The sequence below is a fragment of the Primulina eburnea genome, chromosome 16, assembly GCF_022965805.1.
Source record: "Primulina eburnea isolate SZY01 chromosome 16, ASM2296580v1, whole genome shotgun sequence".
NCBI lineage: Eukaryota > Viridiplantae > Streptophyta > Magnoliopsida > Lamiales > Gesneriaceae > Primulina > Primulina eburnea.
In genome coordinates this window covers 11,505,478-11,527,567 of record NC_133116.1, presented here as the reverse complement: position 1 = coordinate 11,527,567, position 22,090 = coordinate 11,505,478, and the positions used below count along the sequence as shown (strand labels likewise).

Here is a 22,090-nt window from a genome sequence, read left to right as displayed (position 1 = left end):
AGGTTAACGTTCGTGTAAGTCTGAACCAAGTGATTATCATGTGGTGAATATTAGAATCTTGGCATTTCTGAGTTGTAAGAAGTGGAAAATTGCAAGATTTTTGATAACTAGAGATGTTTTGTTGCTTCAAAAAATATCTATTTATTCTAGTAAAGCTTTGTGATACTGATGTGACAGATCGGTGACGGAAACAGAAATCTTTCGTAACATTTTGGAACACATCGTAGTTCTTTAAACTTCGCAAGTATTTATGGCGATTAGAACAATCTTTCAGGGGACATTTTGGTTCCCCAAACCTCCGATGGTATTTATGGCAATTAGATCGTGCAATTTACCCAAAAAGCAAATTAGTAGAGTATTTTTCCCCTCCAAAAAACTAATATTGTAAAACAAATATTAGTGTTAGTGAGTTACACGGCAGATGGAAAGAGTACAAGACGCAAATCCAAGGTATCTCACAGTACCCCATATCTCTTATACAAGGTTTTCTACTACAAAATAACAAACTAGGCCATTTCTCGTAGACCCATTACCTTTTTAGCGCTTCAGAGTTCGTGATCCGCCTCAGAAGAGTGCCATTCGGCTATCGCCAGAGTATGACGGCCACCACAAGCAACTAGTTTAGCACACCACCGGCCTTCAGCTGCACTGCCGCTGATGCCTTTAGGAGGTGGAATTGTTATCGGAACTTCAGCTGGATTCCCTGTTGTCACCTTTCGTCCATATCCCAAACTTCCATGGTCCCCTCGTCCAAACTGCAAGCATCAAGATAAGTCAGATGTGTTTTGCATGACTGCCTTGAAAACCACTTGGATTCAAGTTAAACGTGAATTGGAAATAGAAAGTTTTGCTCATCTTGGGTTCCCGATTGAGTTTCAACACTCGGAAAAATGTACAGCAGAGAGAAAACGAAGCATTTATTGAGTGTTACAGAGATGCATTAAATAAATACCTTGTAATAACCACAAGAGCTGATGTTCCAAAACAGAAAAACAGAACTTTCCGATTTCAACTGAATTAAGTCGAATTGGTGAATTTTGTTCATCAATATTTATTCAAGACTATGTACATAAAACCTATATCAAATGGTCAGGGATAGAAAATATATAACATTAGAGTTGATGTTCCAAACATTTTTATTTTGTTTGCGGCTATCTACATTGTTTTTTATATTCCTGAAGGGCATATATTGATTGTTTATTTTTCTGAAGAGCATATACTGTTTGGTGGGCTGAATGGCTGATAGTATGTCCATTTGATGCATAAAAAAGATGCATATATTGCTTGTTTATTTTTCTGAAGAGCGTATACCTCTTGGTGGGTTGATGGTACGTTCATTTTTGCATAAAAAAGATTAAAAGATGTGTAAAGCACTTACTGAATACATGCAGCCATCCCTCCTTAATGCAACGGAGTGAGTACCTCCACAAGAAACCTGCAAAAAAAAAACAGAAGTTTTTATATTTGGTTTTCCAAAGAAGCATGCTATAAATAACAAAACAAAATGTTCACATCATAATATTGCCTAATTACTCAAAGGGACAAACCACAAAACAAAGAAAAGAAAAGAAGCCATTAACAGATATATTAAATTCGTAACAAGCATAGATATGTCAACACAGTCTTAAAGAGCAAAAGCTAGAATTTGGCTTAGTCTATACCCAAATTCATGATACTATAAGAATGTGAGTTAAGGTGTTTTAAGTACCATGACACACATGCAGTCACGCAAAACTGATGTTACTCAATTTTTATGAAAGCAACGAAATGAATGGAAGGCTGAAGGAGCATTTCGTTTGTTGCATTTTTATTTAAGTCATTACAAATTTTTAATATAAGAATCACAAGGATGCTGATACATGTAAGAACCTGAACAATGTCCTCGCCCACTAAAAGTTGAACCCTTTGAGGAACCATTTTGCTGCTCTTGTCATCTCCAAATCCAAGTCTTCTGTGCTCCCCTCTGCCCCATCCATACACCTAAAGAAAACATGAACTAGATAGAAGCACCGATGTGACACATCGACCCAATTTTAAATAAAATACAGCGGAAATTAAAACTTTTCTCTTTGAAATGAAGGAAGGTTTCAAATTACATTTCATAAAATAAGTTTAACAAAAGTATATACATGATCATTCAAATGACATAACAAAATACAAAACATCATTTCTATGATCATGTCAAAAGCTTGCCAAAATGGCCTTCACTTCCTTCCTCTCATGCATATGACTCCAACCCACATCAACGTCCTGGCTGGTCGCTCTTATCTGCATCACATGAAAATAACTGAAATGAGTATAAAACTCAGCAAGTGGAACTCTTACATAGCAATAACATAATCTGTAAAACATGACTTTGAAATCATAAATACCATCCTCTTGAAACATAACATTTCATAACATTTCGTATCAATAAAACTGTAGTGATGGTATTTCTCTTTGCTATGGGGATTGATATCAATAGTATCTCTGACTGTGGGTGCCAATATCCCATAGATATAAATCGATAACTGTGAGGGATAAAACCCTATGGGCGATGATCATCTAATTGCATGCAATTCTCTGACTATGTATCTATCAATCCAGAAAACATTTGAACTCTCTCTATGGCATTTAAACAATCACTTTGTAACTCTATCTTTTCTTTTGTATTCCCTTTTAAACAATTTGAGACATAACAATGCCTCTACTATATATATATATATATCAAATGAATCAATACATAACCAATAAGCAATTGAAGGGAATAACACATTAAAGCCTTTGAAACACAATACATATATCATCATGTGAGCAAAAGAAATGAGATTCCACTTACAACCAATAGCAACTTCCAAACTATACACTTGATACACCACCTACAACAATAATCCATAAATAACACCATTATCAACTCAATAACCAAGAATCTAAACCAAATAATCCATTAAACCAACTCAATAATCAACCCAAATCATAACTTCTCCAAAACACAGCATAAATAACAATAAAAGCTTACCTTAGCTTTCTAGAGCGACAAAGAACCTAGATCTTAACTCGAATCACCAACCGAATCCAAGAATCAAAGGTTGGAAAGGAAAGAAAATGGGAAAACCCTTGGCTCAAAGAGAGAAAAACGAGATTTGGAGAGAAAGAAATGGGGAAAGTGAGGTCAACCACTCCAAAAGTAAACATAAAATCTCGACCATGCCTCTACTGTACATGACCGCGGGTGCGCTCCAACAAGCACCGCGGGTGCGCTGATACGGCAGAACCCTCAAACAGTACCCTGAAACATAGACCGCGGGTACGGTCCTGCAATCACCGCGGGTGCGGTCCAACTCTACCGCGGGGGCGGTGCAAAGGCAGAACTACCAATTTCCATAAAACATGACCGCGGGTGCGGTCCTTGCACGAGTGCGGGTGCGATCTGGTCACAGCGAAGACAAATCCCAAGCTACTAAAATCAAACCGCAACAACACAACAACAATACACATCAACTATAAGCAACTATACCTTAAAACAATAATAACCAACTATAATATAACCCAAAAACAACTATAAACATCTAACCAAATAACCCAATAAACAATAAAGACTTAAACCGTACCGTTCACCGGACTAGGCTATTACAATCTCCCCTCCTAAAGGGAATTTCGTCCTCGAAATTGACGTCACTGCACGAACAACTCAGGATACTTCTCTCTCATCTCATCCTCTGGTTCCCACGTAGCCTCTTCAATCAAATGGTTCCTCCAAAGGACTTTAACGATGCCGATCTCTTTATTTCTCAACACTCTAACTCTGCGATCCACAATCTGAACTGGAATCTCTTGGTACGTCGAATTCAGCGTCAAGTCCAATGGCTCGTGGCGAAGAACATGGGAATGATTCATAACATACTTCCTGAGCATCGAAACATGAAACACATTGTGAACTCTGTCAAGATCTGGCGGCAAGGCTAATCTGTAGGCTCTATCACCAACTCTGTCTAATATCTCAAACGGGCCTATAAATCTCGGACTCAACTTGCCCTTCCTGCCAAACCGCATTACACCCTTGAGAGGTGCAATCTTCAGAAACACGTGGTCGCCAACCTCAAACTGCAAAGGCCTACGACGAACATCTGCATAACTCTTCTGTCTCGACTGAGCTGTCTTCATCCTCTCATGAATAACTGCAACCACATTGGCTGTCTGCTGGACCAACTCTGGACCCAACATCTTCCTCTCGCCAACCTCATCCCAAAACAAGGGAGATCTACACTTCTTGCCATAAAGTGCCTCATACGGTGCCATGCCAATCGTCGCCTGGTAACTGTTATTGTACGTGAACTCAACAAGTGGCAACTTAGAATCCCAGCTACCAGAATAATCAATAATACAAGCTCTGAGCATATCCTCGAGAATCTGAATGACTCTCTCTGACTGACCGTCACTCTGAGGGTGATATGCTGTACTGAAAGCTAACCGTGAACCCATAGCTCTGTGCAAACTCTTCCAAAACTCTGAAGTAAATCTAGGGTCACGATCAGACACGATCGACACTGGAACCCCATGAAGTCTAACAATCTCTGCTATATACTCCTCAGCATACTGATTCATGGAGTATGTCGTCTTGACTGGAAGAAAATGAGCTGACTTGGTCAATCTATCAACAATGACCCAAATGGAATTAAAACCTTTCTGCACTCTAGGAAGCCCAGTCACGAAATCCATCGTAATGTGCTCCCACTTCCACTGAGGAATCGGCAATGATAGCAATTTCCCAGCAGGTCTCTGATGCTCAATCTTAACCTGCTGACAAGTAAGGCAATGAGAAATGAACAAAGCAATATCTTTCTTCATACCTGGCCACCAATAGAGTCGACGAAGATCCTGATACATCTTGGTACTGCCTGGATGTATCGAATATGGCGCGGTATGAGCCTCTGTCAAAATATCTAGCCGAATATCCTCGCCAGTAGGAACACAAATACGGCCTCTGAAATCACTAAACCGTCTCCATTCAAACCAAACTCTGAGTTCCCTCTTTCCTCTGCTCTAGCTCTCAACTCTGTCAACTGAACATCGACAGTCTGCTCTCTACGGATCATGTCCGTCAATGTAAACCGAATGACCAACACTGAAAGGCGAGCAATGGTCCCCGGAAGTACCAAATCAATCTCCTCTCTCTGCAAGTCCATCAACAACGGCTGCTGAATCATAGAAATCAAAGAAGAACTCGACTTACGGCTCAAAGCATCCGCTACAACATTCGCCTTCCCTGGGTGATAACTGATCATCACATCATAGTCTTTGACAAGCTCTAACCACCTCCTCTGTCGCATGTTGAGCTCTTTCTGGGAAAACAGATACTTCAAACTCTTGTGGTCTGTGAAGATCTCACACTTTTCGCCATATAAGTAGTGTCTCCAAATCTTCAAGGCGAAAACCACAGCTGCTAGCTCTAAATCATGCGTCGGATAATTCTTCTCATAGTCTTTCAACTGGCGAGAAGCATAAGCAATAACATTACCTCGCTGCATAAGAACTGCACCGAGACCCTTCTTCGACGCATCAGTGTAGACCACAAAATCCTCAGAACCACTGGGCAACGCTAGAACAGGAGCTGTCGTCAACTTATCTTTCAGCTCTTGGAATCCACTTTGACAATCAATAGACCACTCGAACTTCACAGTCTTCCTCGTCAGATTGGACAATGGCAGGGTAATCTTGGAGAAATCTGAAATGAAACGACGATAGTAACCCGCCAAACCAAGGAAACTGCGTACCCATGAAACAGTAGTAGGAATAGGCCACCTCTGAATCGCCTCAATCTTGGTCGGATCAACAGCTATGTCATCTTTCGAAACCACATGGCCTAGAAAAGAAATCTGCTCCAACCAGAACTCACATTTCTTCAACTTGGCATACAGCCTCTTTTCTCTCAACAACTGCAGAACAACTCTGAGATGCTCTGAATGAAGCTCTCTGGTCTTGGAATAGATCAGAATGTCGTCGATGAAGACAATGACGAAGCTATCCAAATAAGGCTTGAACACGCGGTTCATCAGATCCATAAAGATCGAAGGAGCATTGGTCAGACCAAATGACATCACAAGAAACTCATAATGACCATACCTGGTCCGGAACGCCGTCTTAGGGATATCAGACTCCCTAACCTTCAACTGATAGTAACCAGACCGAAGATCAATCTTCGAAAATACAGTGGCACCATGAAGCTGATCAAATAAGTCATCTATCCGTGGCAACGGATACTTATTCTTGACAGTCACTTTGTTGAGCTCTCTGTAATCAATACACAGTCGCAAAGAACCATCTTTCTTCTTGACAAAAAGAACCGGAGCTCCCCAAGGAGAAGAACTCGGCCGAATGAAACCTTTCTCTAAAAGATCCTGCAACTGCGCCTTTAGCTCTTTAATCTCTGTAGGGGCCAATCTGTACGGAGCCTTAGAAATAGGAACCGTACCTGGAGCTAGATCAATCGAAAACTCAACATCTCTGTCCGGCGGCAAACCCGGAACATCATCCTCAAACACATCAGCAAAATCCCTCACAACATCAATATTCAACTTAATCAATCTATCCACATCCACAATAGAAGCCAAAAAGACATCACAACCTCTACACAAAATCTTCTCAGCCTCAAGACACGAAATAAAAGGAAAGACCAGCGAAGTACCTGCACTGGCGAGCATAACTCTCTGACCATCATCTTCCTTTGTCATCGTGAAAATGCGCCCCTGAACTTTCTCTTTGCTGGCTCCCTTTGGACAATCTCTGGCAATATGGCCTGCAGTGCCACAACGATAACAAGAACTAGTGCCAAATCTGCACTTGCCTCGATGATGTCTGCCACACTTGGGACACAAAGGCCTCTCGGGATCAGATGGAACTGCTGGTGGCTTAGGACTCGACTCAATCTTGCCTTTCCCCTTGAATTGCTCTTTGCCTCTTTGATTCGATCCCTGACTCCTCTGAGTAAAGGCTTGATGCCTAGCCTGTCTCTCCTTGGCGATATCTTTCTCATCCTGCTCCGCCAACAGTGCTTTAGACACAATCTCTTTGAAAGACACGGCTTTGGACATGTTGATATCTCGTCTGATCTCTGCTCTAAGGCCTCTAATTAAATGAGCGCCTTTATCTTTGTCATTGGCAGCAATATACGGAGCAAACAAACATCCCTCCTCAAACTTCAAAATATACTCGTCAACATTCATGCCACCCTGTCGAATCTCCAGAAACTCAATAACCTTCCTCGCTCGAAGTGCATTGGGGAAGTACTTATCATAGAACAGATCAGTGAACTATGTCCATTTCAATGTAGGAACATCAACACCAACCTTGGTTCCATTCCACCAGATGCGTGCAGCTTTAACCAACATAAATACGGCACAACTGATCCTGTCTCTGTCTTTGTAGCGGAGATGATCGAATATCGCCTCAAGAGCCTTGACCCACTCGACTGCTACCAACGGATCTGTACTGCCTGAAAATTCCGGTGGATCCATCCTCTTGAAAGAAGTAAAGACACTGTCTGTACCAACGGCCTGAGCCACTTGGCCTCTAACCTGTCCTCTGCCCTGACCAGCACCTTGCATACGAAGCAACTGCTGAATCTGCTCACTATGCACTTTAGCCTGCTCTTTAAGCAACTTGCCTAACTCATCGACAACTCTCGAGGAAGAACTATCCTCACCTTCTACGGCTTTCCTCTTAGGACCCATACTCTACAATTTGCTCACAATGTATAAATCAATATATAACAATGAATAGATGCAAAAGAAAACATACCCGGACCGTTGAACGTAGACGAAGTCATATGCATTGGTCCGAAGAACACGGCTCTGATACCACTAAATGTGACACCTCGACCCAATTTTAAATAAAATACAGCGGAAATTAAAACTTTTCTCTTTGAAATGAAGGAAGGTTTCAAATTACATTTCATAAAATAAGTTTAACAAAAGTATATACATGATCATTCAAATGACATAACAAAATACAAAACATCATTTCTATGATCATGTCAAAAGCTTGCCAAAATGGCCTTCACTTCCTTCCTCTCATGCATATGACTCCAACCCACATCAACGTCCCGGCTGGTCGCTCTTATCTGCATCACATGAAAATAACTGAAATGAGTATAAAACTCAGCAAGTGGAACTCTTACATAGCAAAAACATAATCTGTAAAACATGACTTTGAAATCATAAATACCATCCTCTTGAAACATAACATTTCATAACATTTCGTATCAATAAAACTGTAGTGATGGTATTTCTCTTTGCTATGGGGATTGATATCAATAGTATCTCTGACTGTGGGTGCCAATATCCCATAGATATAAATCGATAACTGTGAGGGATAAAACCCTATGGGCGATGATCATCTAATTGCATGCAATTCTCTGACTATGTATCTATCAATCCAGAAAACATTTGAACTCTCTCTATGGCATTTAAACAATCACTTTGTAACTCTATCTTTTCTTTTGTATTCCCTTTTTAACAATTTGAGACATAACAATGCCTCTACTATATATATATATATCAAATGAATCAATACATAACCAATAAGCAATTGAAGGAAATAACACATTAAAGCCTTTGAAACACAATACATATATCATCATGTGAGCAAAAGAAATGAGATTCCACTTACAACCAATAGCAACTTCCAAACTATACACTTGATACACCACCTACAACAATAATCCATAAATAACACCATTATCAACTCAATAACCAAGAATCTAAACCAAATAATCCATTAAACCAACTCAATAATCAACCCAAATCATAACTTCTCCAAAACCAAGCATAAATAACAATAAAAGCTTACCTTAGCTTCCTAGAGCGACAAAGAACCTAGATCTTAACTCGAATCACCAACCGAATCCAAGAATCAAAGGTTGGAAAGGAAAGAAAATGGGAAAACCCTTGGCTCAAAGAGAGAAAAACGAGATTTGGAGAGAAAGAAATGGGGAAAGTGAGGTCAACCACTCCAAAAGTACACATAAAATCTCGATCATGCCTCTACTGTACATGACCGCGGGTGCGCTCCAACAAGCACTGCGGGTGCGCTGATACGGCAGAACCCTCAAACAGTACCCTGAAACATAGACCGCGGGTGCGGTCCTGCAATCACCGCGGGTGCGGTGCTACACCGCGGGTGCGGTCCAACTCTACCGCGGGGGCGGTGCAAAGGCAGAACTACCAATTTCCATAAAACATGACCGCGGGTGCGGTCCTTGCACGAGTGCGGGTGCGGTCTGGTCACAGCGAAGACAAATCCCAAGCTACTAAAATCAAACAGCAACAACACAACAACAATAAACATCAACTATAAGCAATTATACCTTAAAACAATAATAACCAACTATACTATAATCCAAAAACAACTATAAACATCTAACCAAATAACCCAATAAACAATAAAGACTTAAACCGTACCGTTCACCGGGCTAGGCTATTACAACCGACATGTGTTCAAATGCACAAATTTTTAGCTGAATGAAGAGACATAATATATACCTCTCCATCATCAGTCAACGCGGTAGAATGCCATCCTCCAGCAGCAATATCAACCTGGACAACAATGCAGAGAATCTCTTAAGTCCAACCATAAGTAAAATCAAAGATGTTCTATTTCTCAAAATTTATTATGACGGTAAGTTCTAGACTATACTCTTTTCCATAGAACTCCAAATTGTTATTGCCATGTGATATCAGTAATTTCATAACGTATAACCTTCAAAATTCCATCTCTATTCACCGTCTTTTGTTCAGAAATTATCATTACTATAAAAATCAACCACAACAGTTAGTTGAAGTTGATATAATGAAACAATCACTGACTGGTGGCAAAAATAAAATGCTCACAAGATTCTATGCAATGGAAAAAGGAAACTAATGGCCAACAGAGTATATATAGAGGATGGTAACACAAACCAAAGTAAGATCAGAGAGGCCCTGGACAGGAATAGGTTGTGATCTTGGCTGGGTATCACCAGTTCCAAGCTGACCATACTCATTATTGCCCCAAGCCATCAAAGTTCCATCGTCAAGAAGAGCTAAATTGTGAAATGCACCTACTGCAATTAACCTAACACTATCAAGACCTTGCACTCGAACTGGGGTCGAAATTTGCTTTCTGTAGATTGATTGACGTTAAACAAGTGTAAGCAACTAACTAAGCTACTTAATCCAATGAATGCCAGTAACAGATAAGAAAAAATCAGAAAAGAAATAATATATTTATCACAGACTTCAGTAAACCAAACATACATGTCTCCAGGAGGCCATGGTTGACCCCATGTCCATACATGTCCTTCTCGGGTAAGAACAACAGAATGAGTTCCACCAGCAGCTACCTGTGAGGTGAAAAAGTTAGGACTGTCACCGGTGAATCTGACTAGTGGCTTGGCGCATGCGTATTGCATATACATTAGAAAATCAAACACATGGCAAAAACAGTCAAATGCTGCTTCTTGGGTTGATAAAAAATAATTCTAAGTCTTTGGGGCCAAACATGAATAAATGTCGATGGTAATCATAGATCATCTAGAAGAATAATTATCAGCTATGCTTGATATTGAAATGTTTCATTCAGTACAAGTTCACTGCAACAATTTTTTTGATATTAATTAACCCAATTATCCGAGGGGAATGAAGTATTAAAATGATTATTTTCCATACCTAAAATTGAGATACGGAAGTTTAACCACCTGACGAACAGAAAGTCTTGGCACACATCGCTGTGGAATGATTATATCTCTTCTGACAGGTTTTCCCATGTCTTCTTTCCGTTCAGGTTCTTCACCACACTGTCCATACTCATTCCCACCTGCACCGAAGAAGGTTCACCGTTCAGAAATAAAAGGAGCTAACTCTACTTTTTAGTCCACATATGAATCACGAAACTATCCTAGCACGAGATCAAAATTTCCACTTATTAACCACAAATAACTTTGAAAGCTGAAACTTCAACATTTTCCACTCTCACTTGGCCTCTGTAAAATGTAAACACATTAAAAAAAGGTACTGAGCAAAAACAGTAGACGTACCCCATGCATAAGCTCGACCTTGTTCATCAACGGCCAAGCAATGCCTGAAACACCCCACTTAAAATTATTTTAAATTGAAATATAACTTGACATCAGCGGAAGCATTTATCTTGAACAAAATATACTTTATATCCATTGTAACCATTTTCATAAAATACAAACCATACAATACATAATCCCATACATCATAATTCAAATACCAACAATACATATAATAAAATACATGATATTTTTAAAACTTTAAATGTTCAACACACACCAATAAAACATTTAACATGACCAAATAAAATTGTTCCATTTCAATAACTATATGACTTCTTCTCCTTGGACAATCTGCTTCAAATCCTTTTATTACCTGCATCACATGAAATAACTGAAATGAGATAAAACTCAGTAAGTAGAGAACTTTACATAACAAGTACATATATATATGGCTTGGCTTGAAATATAACAATGGCAATAAACATTAACAATACCATCTTCAATGAACAATAATGAAGATATCGATATAGATGGTATATCATAGCATGAATATGAAACAATAGCTCAATGATCTGTATCTGTGAATGTTATCTCTGTTAATATATATAAATATATATCGGACTGTGAGAGATAACCATGACATGAAATGATAGTCTGTAACTTGTAATCTGTGAACTGTAAATATTATCTCTATTGATATATATAAATATATATCGGACTGTGAGAGATAATCTATGTATAGCATCTCTGTGATATATGAAAATATATACCAGGCTGTGAGAGATACTATTCATGTGATTGGCCAATGACATGCATGAATTACTATCATTTCTTGGATTGGAACATATGAAATTCATTGAAACAATTAATCAAACACTTGATATGCACAAAGCATTGTAGCATATGAAATTCATTGGGACAATTCATCAAACACTTGATAGGCACAATAGCTTGTTAGCTTCTTTATCAATGATATCAATGGAATTCTTGGATCTTTGAATATATAACAATGAATATGGCATAATATAACCATAAAAGAAGTTAGACATCAATAAACATGGCTTGGATACATATATATCATGTGAGCACAAGAAATAGCTTCTACTTACAACCCAATCAACACATGGTTGCAAAGATGACCTCGATAGAATCCCTACAACAATAAACACCATAAAAACTATGAATTAACATCATATATACTTAGATCCATAAAGTCAACTCAACCCTTCAACCCAATAATTCTTTACAAAACCCAATAAAAACCAAGATCTTAACTTGTAGCTAGCACCTAGACTAGGAGACGCTAAGATTTCCACAAAAAATCCTTGAACTTGATGAAGATTTAGTAGAGAGAATTTTGGGGGAAAAAGATGAGAAACGTAGGAGAGAAAGGAAGAAATGAAGGAATGAGGATATTTCTCAATCCATGATATAAAAATCATTCCCATACCTTAAAATCGCATTTTAAAAACACAATTTTCGTCCAATAATGCAGGGCAGCGCACCTGCGCTCGTCTGGGCAGCGCAGGTGCGGCGCTGCCCTGCGCAGGCAGCGCACCCGCGCTGCATATGGCAGCGCGGGTGCGGCGCTGCACTGCCCTTGCAGCGCAAGTGCGGCACTGCCTCGGCAGGGGCAGCGCCGGTGCGGCACTGCCTCGGCAGGGGCAGCGCCCCTGCGCTGCTATAGGCAGCGCAGGTGCGGCGCTGCCTGCCCAGCAGCGCTGCCGCCCGCACCGTCGCCCGACTCCTCCGACACGAACCTCTAAAAACGACTTTTCTTGACTTATTATCCAACTTTTTCTTATTCCACTCAATTTATATGAATTATAACAACCTAATTCCTAATAAAATTAAGCATAAAACCATCACACTAACATTAATTCATTCCCAAAATCATCAACAACTAGGCCACTATAAATTTCTCTAAACCCTTGACAATAACATGAACTATAATCAATACTAAAACTTGACCATATCAATAAATATGAATATCCCTTAACCATAACACATGAAATCATTGAACAATAAAAACTTGGGATATTACAATCTCCCCTCCTTATAAAAATTTCGTCCCCGAAATTACCTAATAACGAAATAGATTAGGATAACGTTGCTTCATCTCCTCTTCCGGTTCCCATGTAGCCTCTTCAATCACTTGATTTCTCCATAGAACCTTGACAATGCCAATTTCTTTGTTCCTTAACACCTTAACTTTACGATCAAGAATTTGAACCGGCTTTTCATCATAGCTTAGGTTAGGCAAAAGTTCCAATGACTCGTACCGAAGAACATGAGATGGATTAGCAAGATACTTACGAAGCATGGATACATGAAATACATTATGAACTCGATCCAAGTCCGGTGGCAAAGCAAGACGATAGGCTCGTTCTCCAATCTTATTTAGAATTTCAAATGGTCCAATGTATCGAGGACTTAACTTACCTTTCTTGCCAAATCTCATAACTCCTTTGAGAGGAGCTATCTTGATAAAAACATGATCACCAACCTCGAATGATAAAGGTCGTCTTCTCACATCGGCATAACTTTTCTGTCTAGATTGAGCTGTTTTCATTCTTTCTTGGATTAATGCCACAACTTCTGCTGTTTGTTGAACCAACTCAGGGCCCAACATCTTTCTTTCACCTACCTCATCCCAATACAAAGGAGATCTACACTTTCTTCCATATAAGGCTTCATAAGGTGCTAAGCCAATGGAAGACTGATAACTATTATTATACGTGAATTCAACCAATGGCAACTTGGAATCCCAACTCCCTGGGAAATCAATTGTGCACGCTCTTAACATATCCTCAAGAATTTGAATAACCCTTTCTGATTGCCCGTCGCTTTGAGGATGGTAGGCAGTGCTAAAGGCTAACTTCGTGCCCAAAGCTCGATGTAAACTTTTCCAAAACTCTGATGTAAACCTTGGATCACGATCTGACACTATAGATACCGGTATACCATGAAGTCTCACAATTTCTTGAATATATACCTCGGCATATTGATTCATAGAATATGTTGTCTTGACAGGAAGAAAATGCGAAGACTTGGTCAATCGATCTACAATCACCCATATAGAATTGAAACCTTTCTGAGTCTTTGGCAATCCAACCACAAAATCCATTGTGATGTGTTCCCATTTCCATTGCGGTATAGGCAAAGATTGCAATAATCCCGCCGGTCTTTGGTGTTCAATCTTAACCTGCTGACAGGTTAGACATTCAGAAACAAATACTGTAATATCTTTCTTCATACCTGGCCACCAATAAAGACGACGAAGATCTTGGTACATCTTAGTACCACCAGGATGTACAGAATATGGCGCTGTATGAGCTTCTATGAGTACCTCTCTTCGTATATTATCACCAAAAGGAACACATATTTTACCTCGAAAGGTAATCAAACCATCACGATTCAATCCAAATTCAGAAACTCCTGATAATTCTTTATTCCTTTTTAACTCCAATAACTGAACATCAGACTGTTGTTCCTTCAAAATTCGATCAAACAAAGTTGAGCGGAGAACTAATGTAGATAAACGAGCCACTGTCCCTGAAGATACCAAATTTATCTCATTCCTTTGCAAATCAAGCAACAAAAATTTAGAAATCATAGCATTTAATTCTGAACTTGACTTGCGACTCAAAGCATCTGCAACCACATTAGCTTTACCAGGATGATAGCTAATGGTACAATCATAATCCTTGACAAGTTCTAACCATCTCCGCTGCCGCATATTCAATTCTTTCTGTGAAAACAAATAACTCAAACTTTTATGATCCGTAAAAATTTCACATTTCTCACCATAAAGATAGCGTCGCCAAATCTTTAACGCAAACACCACAGCTGCTAACTCCAAATCATGAGTAGGATAATTTTTCTCGTAGTCCTTTAACTGACGAGAAGCATAAGCTATCACTTTTCCATGCTGCATCAGTACAGCACCTAACCCCAATTTTGAAGCATCTGAATAAACAACAAAATCTTCAGTACCACACGGAAGTACTAACACAGGGGCAGAAGTCAACTTATCTTTCAACTCTTGAAATGCTTGTTGACATGCTATAGTCCACTCGAACTTGACTGACTTACGAGTTAAACTCGTCAATGGCAATGCTATCTTTGAGAAGTTCTCTATAAACCTTCGATAATAACCTGCTAAACCCAGAAAACTTCTCACCTCTGAAATTGTCTTTGGAATAGACCATTGTTGAATAGACTCAATCTTAGAAGGATCTACAGAAATTCCTTCCTTAGAAACAATATGACCCAAAAATGCCACTTGTTCTAACCAAAATTCACATTTCTTGAACTTAGCATATAATTGTTTTTCCCTCAACAATTGCAACACAATCCTCAAATGATCTCTATGAAGTTCTCGTGTCTTAGAGTAAATCAAAATGTCATCGATAAAAACAATGACAAAGGTATCCAAATACGGTGCAAAGACACGATTCATTAAATCCATGAACACTGAAGGAGCATTGGTTAATCCAAAAGACATCACCAAAAATTCATAATGTACATACCTCGTTCTAAAAGCAGTCTTTGATATATCCTCATTTCTCACTTTTAATTGATGATAACCAGACCGAAAATCAATCTTTGAGAACACTATTGCTCCTTGCAATTGATCAAAAAGATCATCTATCCTTGGCAAAGGATATTTATTCTTAATAGTTACCTTGTTCAGTTCACGATAGTCAATACATAATCGCAATGATCCATCCTTCTTTTTCACGAATAAAACTGGAGCTCCCCAAGGTGAGAAACTAGGACGGATAAAACCTTTATCTAATAGCTCCTGCAATTGATTCTTTAATTCTTTCATTTCAGTTGGAGCCAACCTGTAAGGAGCCTTAGAAATTGGAGCTGTACCTGGCATTAAATCAACAACAAACTCTACCTCTCGATCAGGTGGTAATCCAGGTACATCATCATCAAATACATCAGGATAATTCTGAACCACATCAATATCCTGTATCTGTATTTTACTTTCCTTTCTTGTATCCAAAACTGAAGCTAAATAACCAACACAACCCTTGTGCAACAATTTAGTAGCTTGAAGGCAAGAAATAATAGGGATACTTAATGAAGAGGTACCACCAACAAATAAATCCTTCTCAATATCATCTTCTAAAAATTTTACTGTCTTACTAACACAGTCTATCACAGCACGATAAGCAGACAACCAATCCATACCCAATATCACATCAAATGCAACCAATGAAATTACAATTAAATCTGCATACAACAATCTTGATCCCATCAACACAGGACAAGCCTTAATTATACTATTTGTCCAAATTTCTTCCCCAGAAGGCAACACAATATTAAATTGAACAGGCACCACAGTAGGTTCAACAGATATAGTATGCATAAAATCCTCAGATATAAAAGAATGTGTTGCACCAGTATCAATTAAGGTAAGTGCTTCTTTGCCCAAAATGAAAATGTTACCTGATATGACTGAAGCATCAGGATTTGCGCCCTCTTTGGTCATCGAAAAGATTCTACCTTGCACTTTACCTTTTCCAAAAGAAAGAGGACAGTTATAAACCGTGTGTCCAACTTCCTTACACCTATAACAACGACCGCTGCCAATTAAACATTCTCCTTTGTGTGACTTTCCACACTTGGCACACAATAGTCGATCACTATCTGTAGGAGGTAAAGGAAACCTACTACGCTGATCCATCTTGCCTTTGCCTTTATAACCTCCTCCTCTAACATTCACACTTGAACCCTGACCCTGCCCTCTAGCTTGAAAAACTTGCCTCCTCAACTGTCTATCCTTCTCTATCTCGTGCTCATCATGTTCAGCAAGTAAGGCTCTCTCCACAATTTCTTGATAATTCACCACTTTGGACATATGGACATCCCTACAAATTTCGGACTTCAACCCACGAATAAAATGTTCACCTTTATCCTTGTCATTCTCAGCAATAAACGGAAAAAACACACAACCTTCTTCAAATTTCAGTATGTACTCAGTAACAGACAAAGAAGCATGTCTCAACTCAAGAAACTCTTTCACTTTCTTGGCCTTAATTTCCTTTGAAAAATATTTGGCATGAAATAATTCTTTAAACTCATTCCACACCAGTTCTTTAACATTAACAGTCACTTTGGTGGCTTCCCACCAAATACGAGCAGCCTTTACCAACATAAACACAGCACAACCAACTTTATCTTGATCAGAAAATTTCAAATATTCAAAGATGGCTTCCAAAGCTTTGACCCATTCAAGAGCTAATAATGGATCAGGACCACCAATAAAATCAGGAGGATTCATCCTCCTGAAACGATCATAAGCACCATTATCAGAATTATTTGTCGCACCTTGAATTCTTTCTTGAGCTTGACCTTGAATCGTAGTTTGCATAACCAATAACTGTTGTATCTGATCACCATCAACTTTAGCTTGATCTTGCAATAACTTAGTAAATTCATCTACTACACGATTAGTCTTATCTGAGGAAGTAGTACTATCATCCCCGTCAACATTCTTACGCTTGGTAGGCATTTCTTATATATGTGCTCATGTTAACATGGATAGGATGAAAGGATACATCAATGGCAATGAAATAGAATCAAATGTCAATGTTAAAATCAATAGATGCAGTATCGAAAACATACCAGATTGTCCTAGGCAGAAGAAGTCATATATGGTCCAAAGAACATTGCTCTAATACCAATTGAAACACCCCACTTAAAATTATTTTAAATTGAAATATAACTTGACATCAGCGGAAGCATTTATCTTGAACAAAATATACTTTATATCCATTGTAACCATTTTCATAAAATACAAACCATACAATACATAATCCCATACATCATAATTCAAATACCAACAATACATATACTAAAATACATGATATTTTTAAAACTTTAAATGTTCAACACACACCAATAAAACATTTAACATGACCAAATAAAATTGTTCCATTTCAATAACTATATGACTTCTTCTCCTTGGACAATCTGCTTCAAATCCTTTTATTACCTGCATCACATGAAATAACTGAAATGAGATAAAACTCAGTAAGTAGAGAACTTTACATAACAAGTACATATATATATGGCTTGGCTTGAAATATAACAATGGCAATAAACATTAACAATACCATCTTCAATGAACAATAATGAAGATATCGATATAGATGGTATATCATAGCATGAATATGAAACAATAGCTCAATGATCTGTATCTGTGAATGTTATCTCTGTTAATATATATAAATATATATCGGACTGTGAGAGATAACCATGACATGAAATGATAGTCTGTAACTTGTAATCTGTGAACTGTAAATATTATCTCTATTGATATATATAAATATATATCGGACTGTGAGAGATAATCTATGTATAGCATCTCTGTGATATATGAAAATATATACCAGGCTGTGAGAGATACTATTCATGTGATTGGCCAATGACATGCATGAATTACTATCATTTCTTGGATTGGAACATATGAAATTCATTGAAACAATTAATCAAACACTTGATATGCACAAAGCATTGTAGCATATGAAATTCATTGGGATAATTCATCAAACACTTGATAGGCACAATAGCTTGTTAGCTTCTTTATCAATGATATCAATGGAATTCTTGGATCTTTGAATATATAACAATGAATATGGCATAATATAACCATAAAAGAAGCTAGACATCAATAAACATGGCTTGGATACATATATATCATGTGAGCACAAGAAATAGCTTCTACTTACAACCCAATCAACACTTGGTTGCAAAGATGACCTCAATAGAATCCCTACAACAATAAACATCATAAAAACTATGAATTAACATCATATATACTTAGATCCATAAAGTCAACTCAACCCTTCAACCCAATAATTCTTTACAAAACCCAATAAAAACCAAGATCTTACCTTGTAGCTAGCACCTAGACTAGGAGATGCTAAGATTTCCACAAAAAATCCTTGAACTTGATGAAGATTTAGTAGAGAGAATTTTGGGGAAAAAGATGAGAAACGTAGGAGAGAAAGGAAGAAATGAAGGAATGAAGATATTTCTCAATCCATGATATAAAAATCATTCCCATACCTTAAAATCGCATTTTAAAAACAAAATTTTCGTCCAATAATGCAGGGCAGCGCACCTGCGCTCGTCTGGGCAGCGCAGGTGCGGCGCTGCACTGCCCTGCGCTGCCTCTGGCAGCGCAGGTACGGCACTGCCTCGGCAGGGGCAGCGCACCCGCGCTGCCAGAAGCGCCGGTGTGGCACTGCCTCGGCAGGGGCAGCGCCCCTGCGCTGCTATAGACAGCGCAGGTGCGGCGCTGCCGCCCGCACCGTCGCCCGACTCCTCCGACACGAACCTCTAAAAACGACTTTTCTTGACTTATTATCCAACCTTTTCTTATTCCACTCAATTTATATGAATTATAACAACCTAATTCCTTATAAAATTAAGCATATAAGCATCACACTAACATTAATTCATTCCCAAAATCATCAACAACTAGGCCACTATAAATTTCTCTAAACCCTTGACAATAACATGAACTATAATCAATACTAAAACTTGACCATATCAATAAATATGAATATCCCTTAACCATAACACATGAAATCATTGATCATTGAACAATAAAAACTTGGGATATTACAATGCCAGCCACCAATAGCAGCCTATGATCAAAACCAGAACACTTTACTTACAAAGAATGCCAAAGTCTACACCATTGTCAAAAAAACAAATAAATAAATAAGTCATAGAAAAGAAACCATGAAACACCTGAATAATTTTGACATTGGCAAGTGCCTTAACTTGGCTGGGAACATTCTCATTTTTGGTTTCCTGTGGATGGCCCAGTGTTCCCCTTTGATTCCAGCCCCATGTAAATAACTAAATCATCACAAGCATCAAGCAAACAAGCACACTATCAAACACAGTATAGACATATCATCAAATACAGTAAAACCAAGATAAAGGAGTTCAAAATTAGAACATTAACGTCATCACATATAGCAAGGGAGTTACGGCTGCCAGCCACTACAGAGCAAACGTTGCTAGAACTCAGAGCAGAAATGGCACAAACCCATTCTTTCTCCTCACTGTTTCCAATTCCCAACTGCCCATCTTCTCCAGAACCCCTAAAAAACCATTGAAACCTAGATACGAGTGAAAATTGAGAAAGAGCATGTAGGGTAGACTGTAGTTTGATGAGGTAATGGGGGAGACCATGCAATAACAACAGTTTTGAAGGCCATAATTAGTGGGATGCCACTGCACCGGCGGGCTTCTACGACAAGTTCTCAAAGAACGTGTCTTTCGATGGAGGCTGTGGCTGCGCAGCCACAAATTTTGGGTAGGTTTCAACAGTGATTTCAAGTTGAATTGAAGCGCGTATCAGACTCGGAAACCATCTTTCCATGGAATGGATGATACTTCCAGAAACAAATTCCCAATATATTTTAGGAGTTTCTATCAATTTTATTATTATAACAAATGTAATTCATACAAAAAATATTTAATTTAAAATTTTAAACCTAATAACTTTATTTAAAAAATCTTAAATTTTTAGGGAAAAAAACATATCAAGTTAATATATTTATATTATGATTTATGCGTATGAAATATAATATAGAGATATATGTTCGTATACATAATTGAATCACGAATCTTTATTCATTGATACAAACATAAAAATTTAAAAGTATTTTTAAAAAACACAAAAAGTGAGTTATAGCTTTTATATAATAATAAACCTAATAAATTATGTTGAAAATATAATATTAAAATGTGTATGTTGAATGTTGAATGTTGAATGTTGAAAATTAGGTAAAATTAGGTGTTGAATATTGAAAATTAGTGTGTGATGATGTATGTAATGATGAATTTATTTTTGGATTATGTGTAATGAAACTCTATAAATAGATCTCTCATTTGTGAAGAAAATAACAATTGAGTAGAGAGAAAAATATTATAAAGTGTGTAGTTTGGTAAATTTTGAGAGTTTGAGATTTTTACTTTTTACCATAAATTTTTACTTTTTCACAACACGTTATCAGCACGAAGCTCTAAAAGTCCTACATACTTTTCCAAGCTCCAAACAGAAGAAAAAGGTAACAAAAGTAATTATATTTATTTTACTATTATTTATTTATTGTGTATTTATTTAATATACAATATAATGTTATTATTAGAAATAATAAAATAAATTTTTCATAAACTTGTTATAAATCCTGGGAGGATGTTAAGACGACATCCCACACTCCCGGTAATGGATACGACAAGTATAAAAGCCTATAAGGTTTTTAAACAAAATAAATTATGACACTCATTATAATATTATGATATGATATACATAATTATTTAAACATGTTTAATATTATATATACCATATTATTACCATAAAATTATACAAATACATACCTTTATTTTTTGTACACCAACGGTCATAAATGGTAAAAAACGGCTAGTTTTTGCCCTATAAATATGATCTCATAAACACATTCAATCACTCCAACTTTCTCTTCTTCTCTAAAAATTATTCATCATCAAATTTTTCGAAGAAAAAAAGAAGATGGCTTTCGCAAGGTTATTTTTAATTATTTTAGTTATCATACTCACGAGTCTTGTATTTATCGGAGAATATCTTCCTCGTGTGTTTTCTTTATTTTTACGAATACTTGTACTTGTTGTTCATCCATTACTTTGTATTGCAATATTCATTAACTAATAAAATGCATCGTGATTTTTAGTACCACCATGGCAAACTTGACAAAGCTCGAATTCATCGCTCTTGACATTACTGGGAAAAATTATATGCCATGGACTCTAGATGTAGAAATGCATCTTGAGTCATTGGGTCTAAGCGAGACCATTAAAGAAAATGGCATATGCACGTCACAAGAAAAGGCAAGAGCCATGATATTTTTGCGTCGACATCTCGACGATAGATTGAAATGTGAATATCTGACTGAAAATTATCCCATGGCTTTGTGGAAGGGATTAAAAGAAAGATTCGAACATATAAGAGAAGTTATACTTCCGACCTCCCGGGATGAATGG

General features: G+C 37.8%; 5 protein-coding genes across 7 annotated transcripts; all 5 read right to left on the bottom strand.

Annotated features, from left to right (window-relative positions):
* Positions 1 to 391: 391 nt before the first annotated feature.
* LOC140817442 (ultraviolet-B receptor UVR8-like) lies at positions 392 to 1,976 on the bottom strand. Its single transcript, XM_073177121.1, has 3 exons — positions 1,870 to 1,976; positions 1,379 to 1,435; positions 392 to 755 (listed from the first exon to the last, which is right to left on the bottom strand). Exons 1-3 carry the CDS (start codon positions 1,915 to 1,917, stop codon positions 546 to 548), a joined length of 315 nt encoding a protein of 104 aa, XP_073033222.1. The 5' UTR covers positions 1,918 to 1,976; the 3' UTR covers positions 392 to 545.
* Positions 1,977 to 4,922: 2,946 nt separating this feature from the next.
* On the bottom strand, positions 4,923 to 7,843 carry LOC140816028 (uncharacterized). Its single transcript, XM_073175094.1, has 2 exons — positions 6,507 to 7,843; positions 4,923 to 5,792 (listed from the first exon to the last, which is right to left on the bottom strand). Exons 1-2 carry the CDS (start codon positions 7,200 to 7,202, stop codon positions 4,923 to 4,925), a joined length of 1,566 nt encoding a protein of 521 aa, XP_073031195.1. The 5' UTR covers positions 7,203 to 7,843.
* Positions 7,844 to 9,461: 1,618 nt separating this feature from the next.
* Positions 9,462 to 11,186, bottom strand: LOC140816027 (uncharacterized). The gene is made up of 6 exons (XM_073175093.1): positions 11,176 to 11,186; positions 11,051 to 11,094; positions 10,712 to 10,830; positions 10,272 to 10,357; positions 9,936 to 10,137; positions 9,462 to 9,572 (listed from the first exon to the last, which is right to left on the bottom strand). The coding sequence occupies exons 1-6, from the start codon at positions 11,184 to 11,186 to the stop codon at positions 9,474 to 9,476; spliced, it is 561 nt and encodes a 186-aa protein (XP_073031194.1). The 3' UTR covers positions 9,462 to 9,473.
* Positions 11,187 to 13,115: 1,929 nt separating this feature from the next.
* LOC140816026 (uncharacterized) lies at positions 13,116 to 17,561 on the bottom strand. The gene is made up of 5 exons (XM_073175092.1): positions 15,824 to 17,561; positions 14,936 to 15,271; positions 14,382 to 14,686; positions 13,706 to 14,237; positions 13,116 to 13,633 (listed from the first exon to the last, which is right to left on the bottom strand). The coding sequence occupies exons 1-5, from the start codon at positions 17,559 to 17,561 to the stop codon at positions 13,116 to 13,118; spliced, it is 3,429 nt and encodes a 1,142-aa protein (XP_073031193.1).
* A 275-nt stretch (positions 17,562 to 17,836) lies between these two features.
* Positions 17,837 to 20,433, bottom strand: LOC140817441 (ultraviolet-B receptor UVR8-like). Of its 3 annotated transcripts, XM_073177120.1 has the most exons (5): positions 20,258 to 20,433; positions 20,025 to 20,169; positions 19,811 to 19,921; positions 18,781 to 18,824; positions 17,837 to 18,044 (listed from the first exon to the last, which is right to left on the bottom strand). In XM_073177120.1, exons 1-4 carry the CDS (start codon positions 20,284 to 20,286, stop codon positions 18,813 to 18,815), a joined length of 297 nt encoding a protein of 98 aa, XP_073033221.1. In that variant the 5' UTR covers positions 20,287 to 20,433; the 3' UTR covers positions 17,837 to 18,044; positions 18,781 to 18,812. The 3 variants fall into 3 exon arrangements, 2 of the variants coding, with proteins under 2 accessions (XP_073033221.1, XP_073033220.1); XM_073177119.1 differs by lacking the exon at positions 18,781 to 18,824 and having other exon boundaries at positions 17,838 to 18,044; XR_012114769.1 differs by lacking the exons at positions 17,837 to 18,044; positions 18,781 to 18,824; positions 20,025 to 20,169; positions 20,258 to 20,433 and adding an exon at positions 19,681 to 19,704 and having other exon boundaries at positions 19,811 to 20,017.
* Between the last annotated feature and the right edge of the window lie 1,657 nt (positions 20,434 to 22,090).

Excerpts from the sequence above, each read along its gene's own strand:
- LOC140817442 (XM_073177121.1), bottom strand. The coding sequence starts at position 1,917 with ATGGTTCCTCAAAGGGTTCAACTTTTAGTGGGCGAGGACATTGTTCAG. Across the intron at positions 1,436-1,869 it reads TGGGCGAGGACATTGTTCAG|GTTTCTTGTGGAGGTACTCA; the intron begins GTTCTTACATGT and ends TTTTTTTTGCAG. Across the intron at positions 756-1,378 it reads GGGATGGCTGCATGTATTCA|TTTGGACGAGGGGACCATGG; the intron begins GTAAGTGCTTTA and ends TGATGCTTGCAG.
- LOC140817441 (XM_073177119.1), bottom strand. The coding sequence starts at position 20,286 with ATGGCCTTCAAAACTGTTGTTATTGCATG. Across the intron at positions 19,922-20,024 it reads CTATATGTGATGACGTTAAT|TTATTTACATGGGGCTGGAA; the intron begins GTTCTAATTTTG and ends GTGATGATTTAG. Across the intron at positions 18,045-19,810 it reads CCAATGTCAAAATTATTCAG|GTAATAAAAGGATTTGAAGC; the intron begins GTGTTTCATGGT and ends CATGTGATGCAG.
- LOC140816026 (XM_073175092.1), bottom strand. The coding sequence starts at position 17,561 with ATGCCTACCAAGCGTAAGAATGTTGACGGGGATGATAGTACTACTTCC. Across the intron at positions 14,687-14,935 it reads AGTGATAGCTTATGCTTCTC|ATGCTTTGAGTCGCAAGTCA; the intron begins GTCAGTTAAAGG and ends ATGTGGTTGCAG. Across the intron at positions 14,238-14,381 it reads GTGATAATATACGAAGAGAG|GTTAAGATTGAACACCAAAG; the intron begins GTACTCATAGAA and ends ACCTGTCAGCAG.
- LOC140816027 (XM_073175093.1), bottom strand. Across the intron at positions 10,831-11,050 it reads AGGTCGAGCTTATGCATGGG|GTGGGAATGAGTATGGACAG; the intron begins GTACGTCTACTG and ends TCTTCGGTGCAG. Across the intron at positions 9,573-9,935 it reads GCCTCTCTGATCTTACTTTG|GTTGATATTGCTGCTGGAGG; the intron begins GTTTGTGTTACC and ends ATTGTTGTCCAG.
- LOC140816028 (XM_073175094.1), bottom strand. The coding sequence starts at position 7,202 with ATGAATGTTGACGAGTATATTTTGAAGTTTGAGGAGGGATGTTTGTTT. Across the intron at positions 5,793-6,506 it reads CTGATGTGTTTGAGGATGAT|GCGATTCAGAGGTGGCCTAT; the intron begins GTTCCGGGTTTG and ends ACCAAGATTGAG.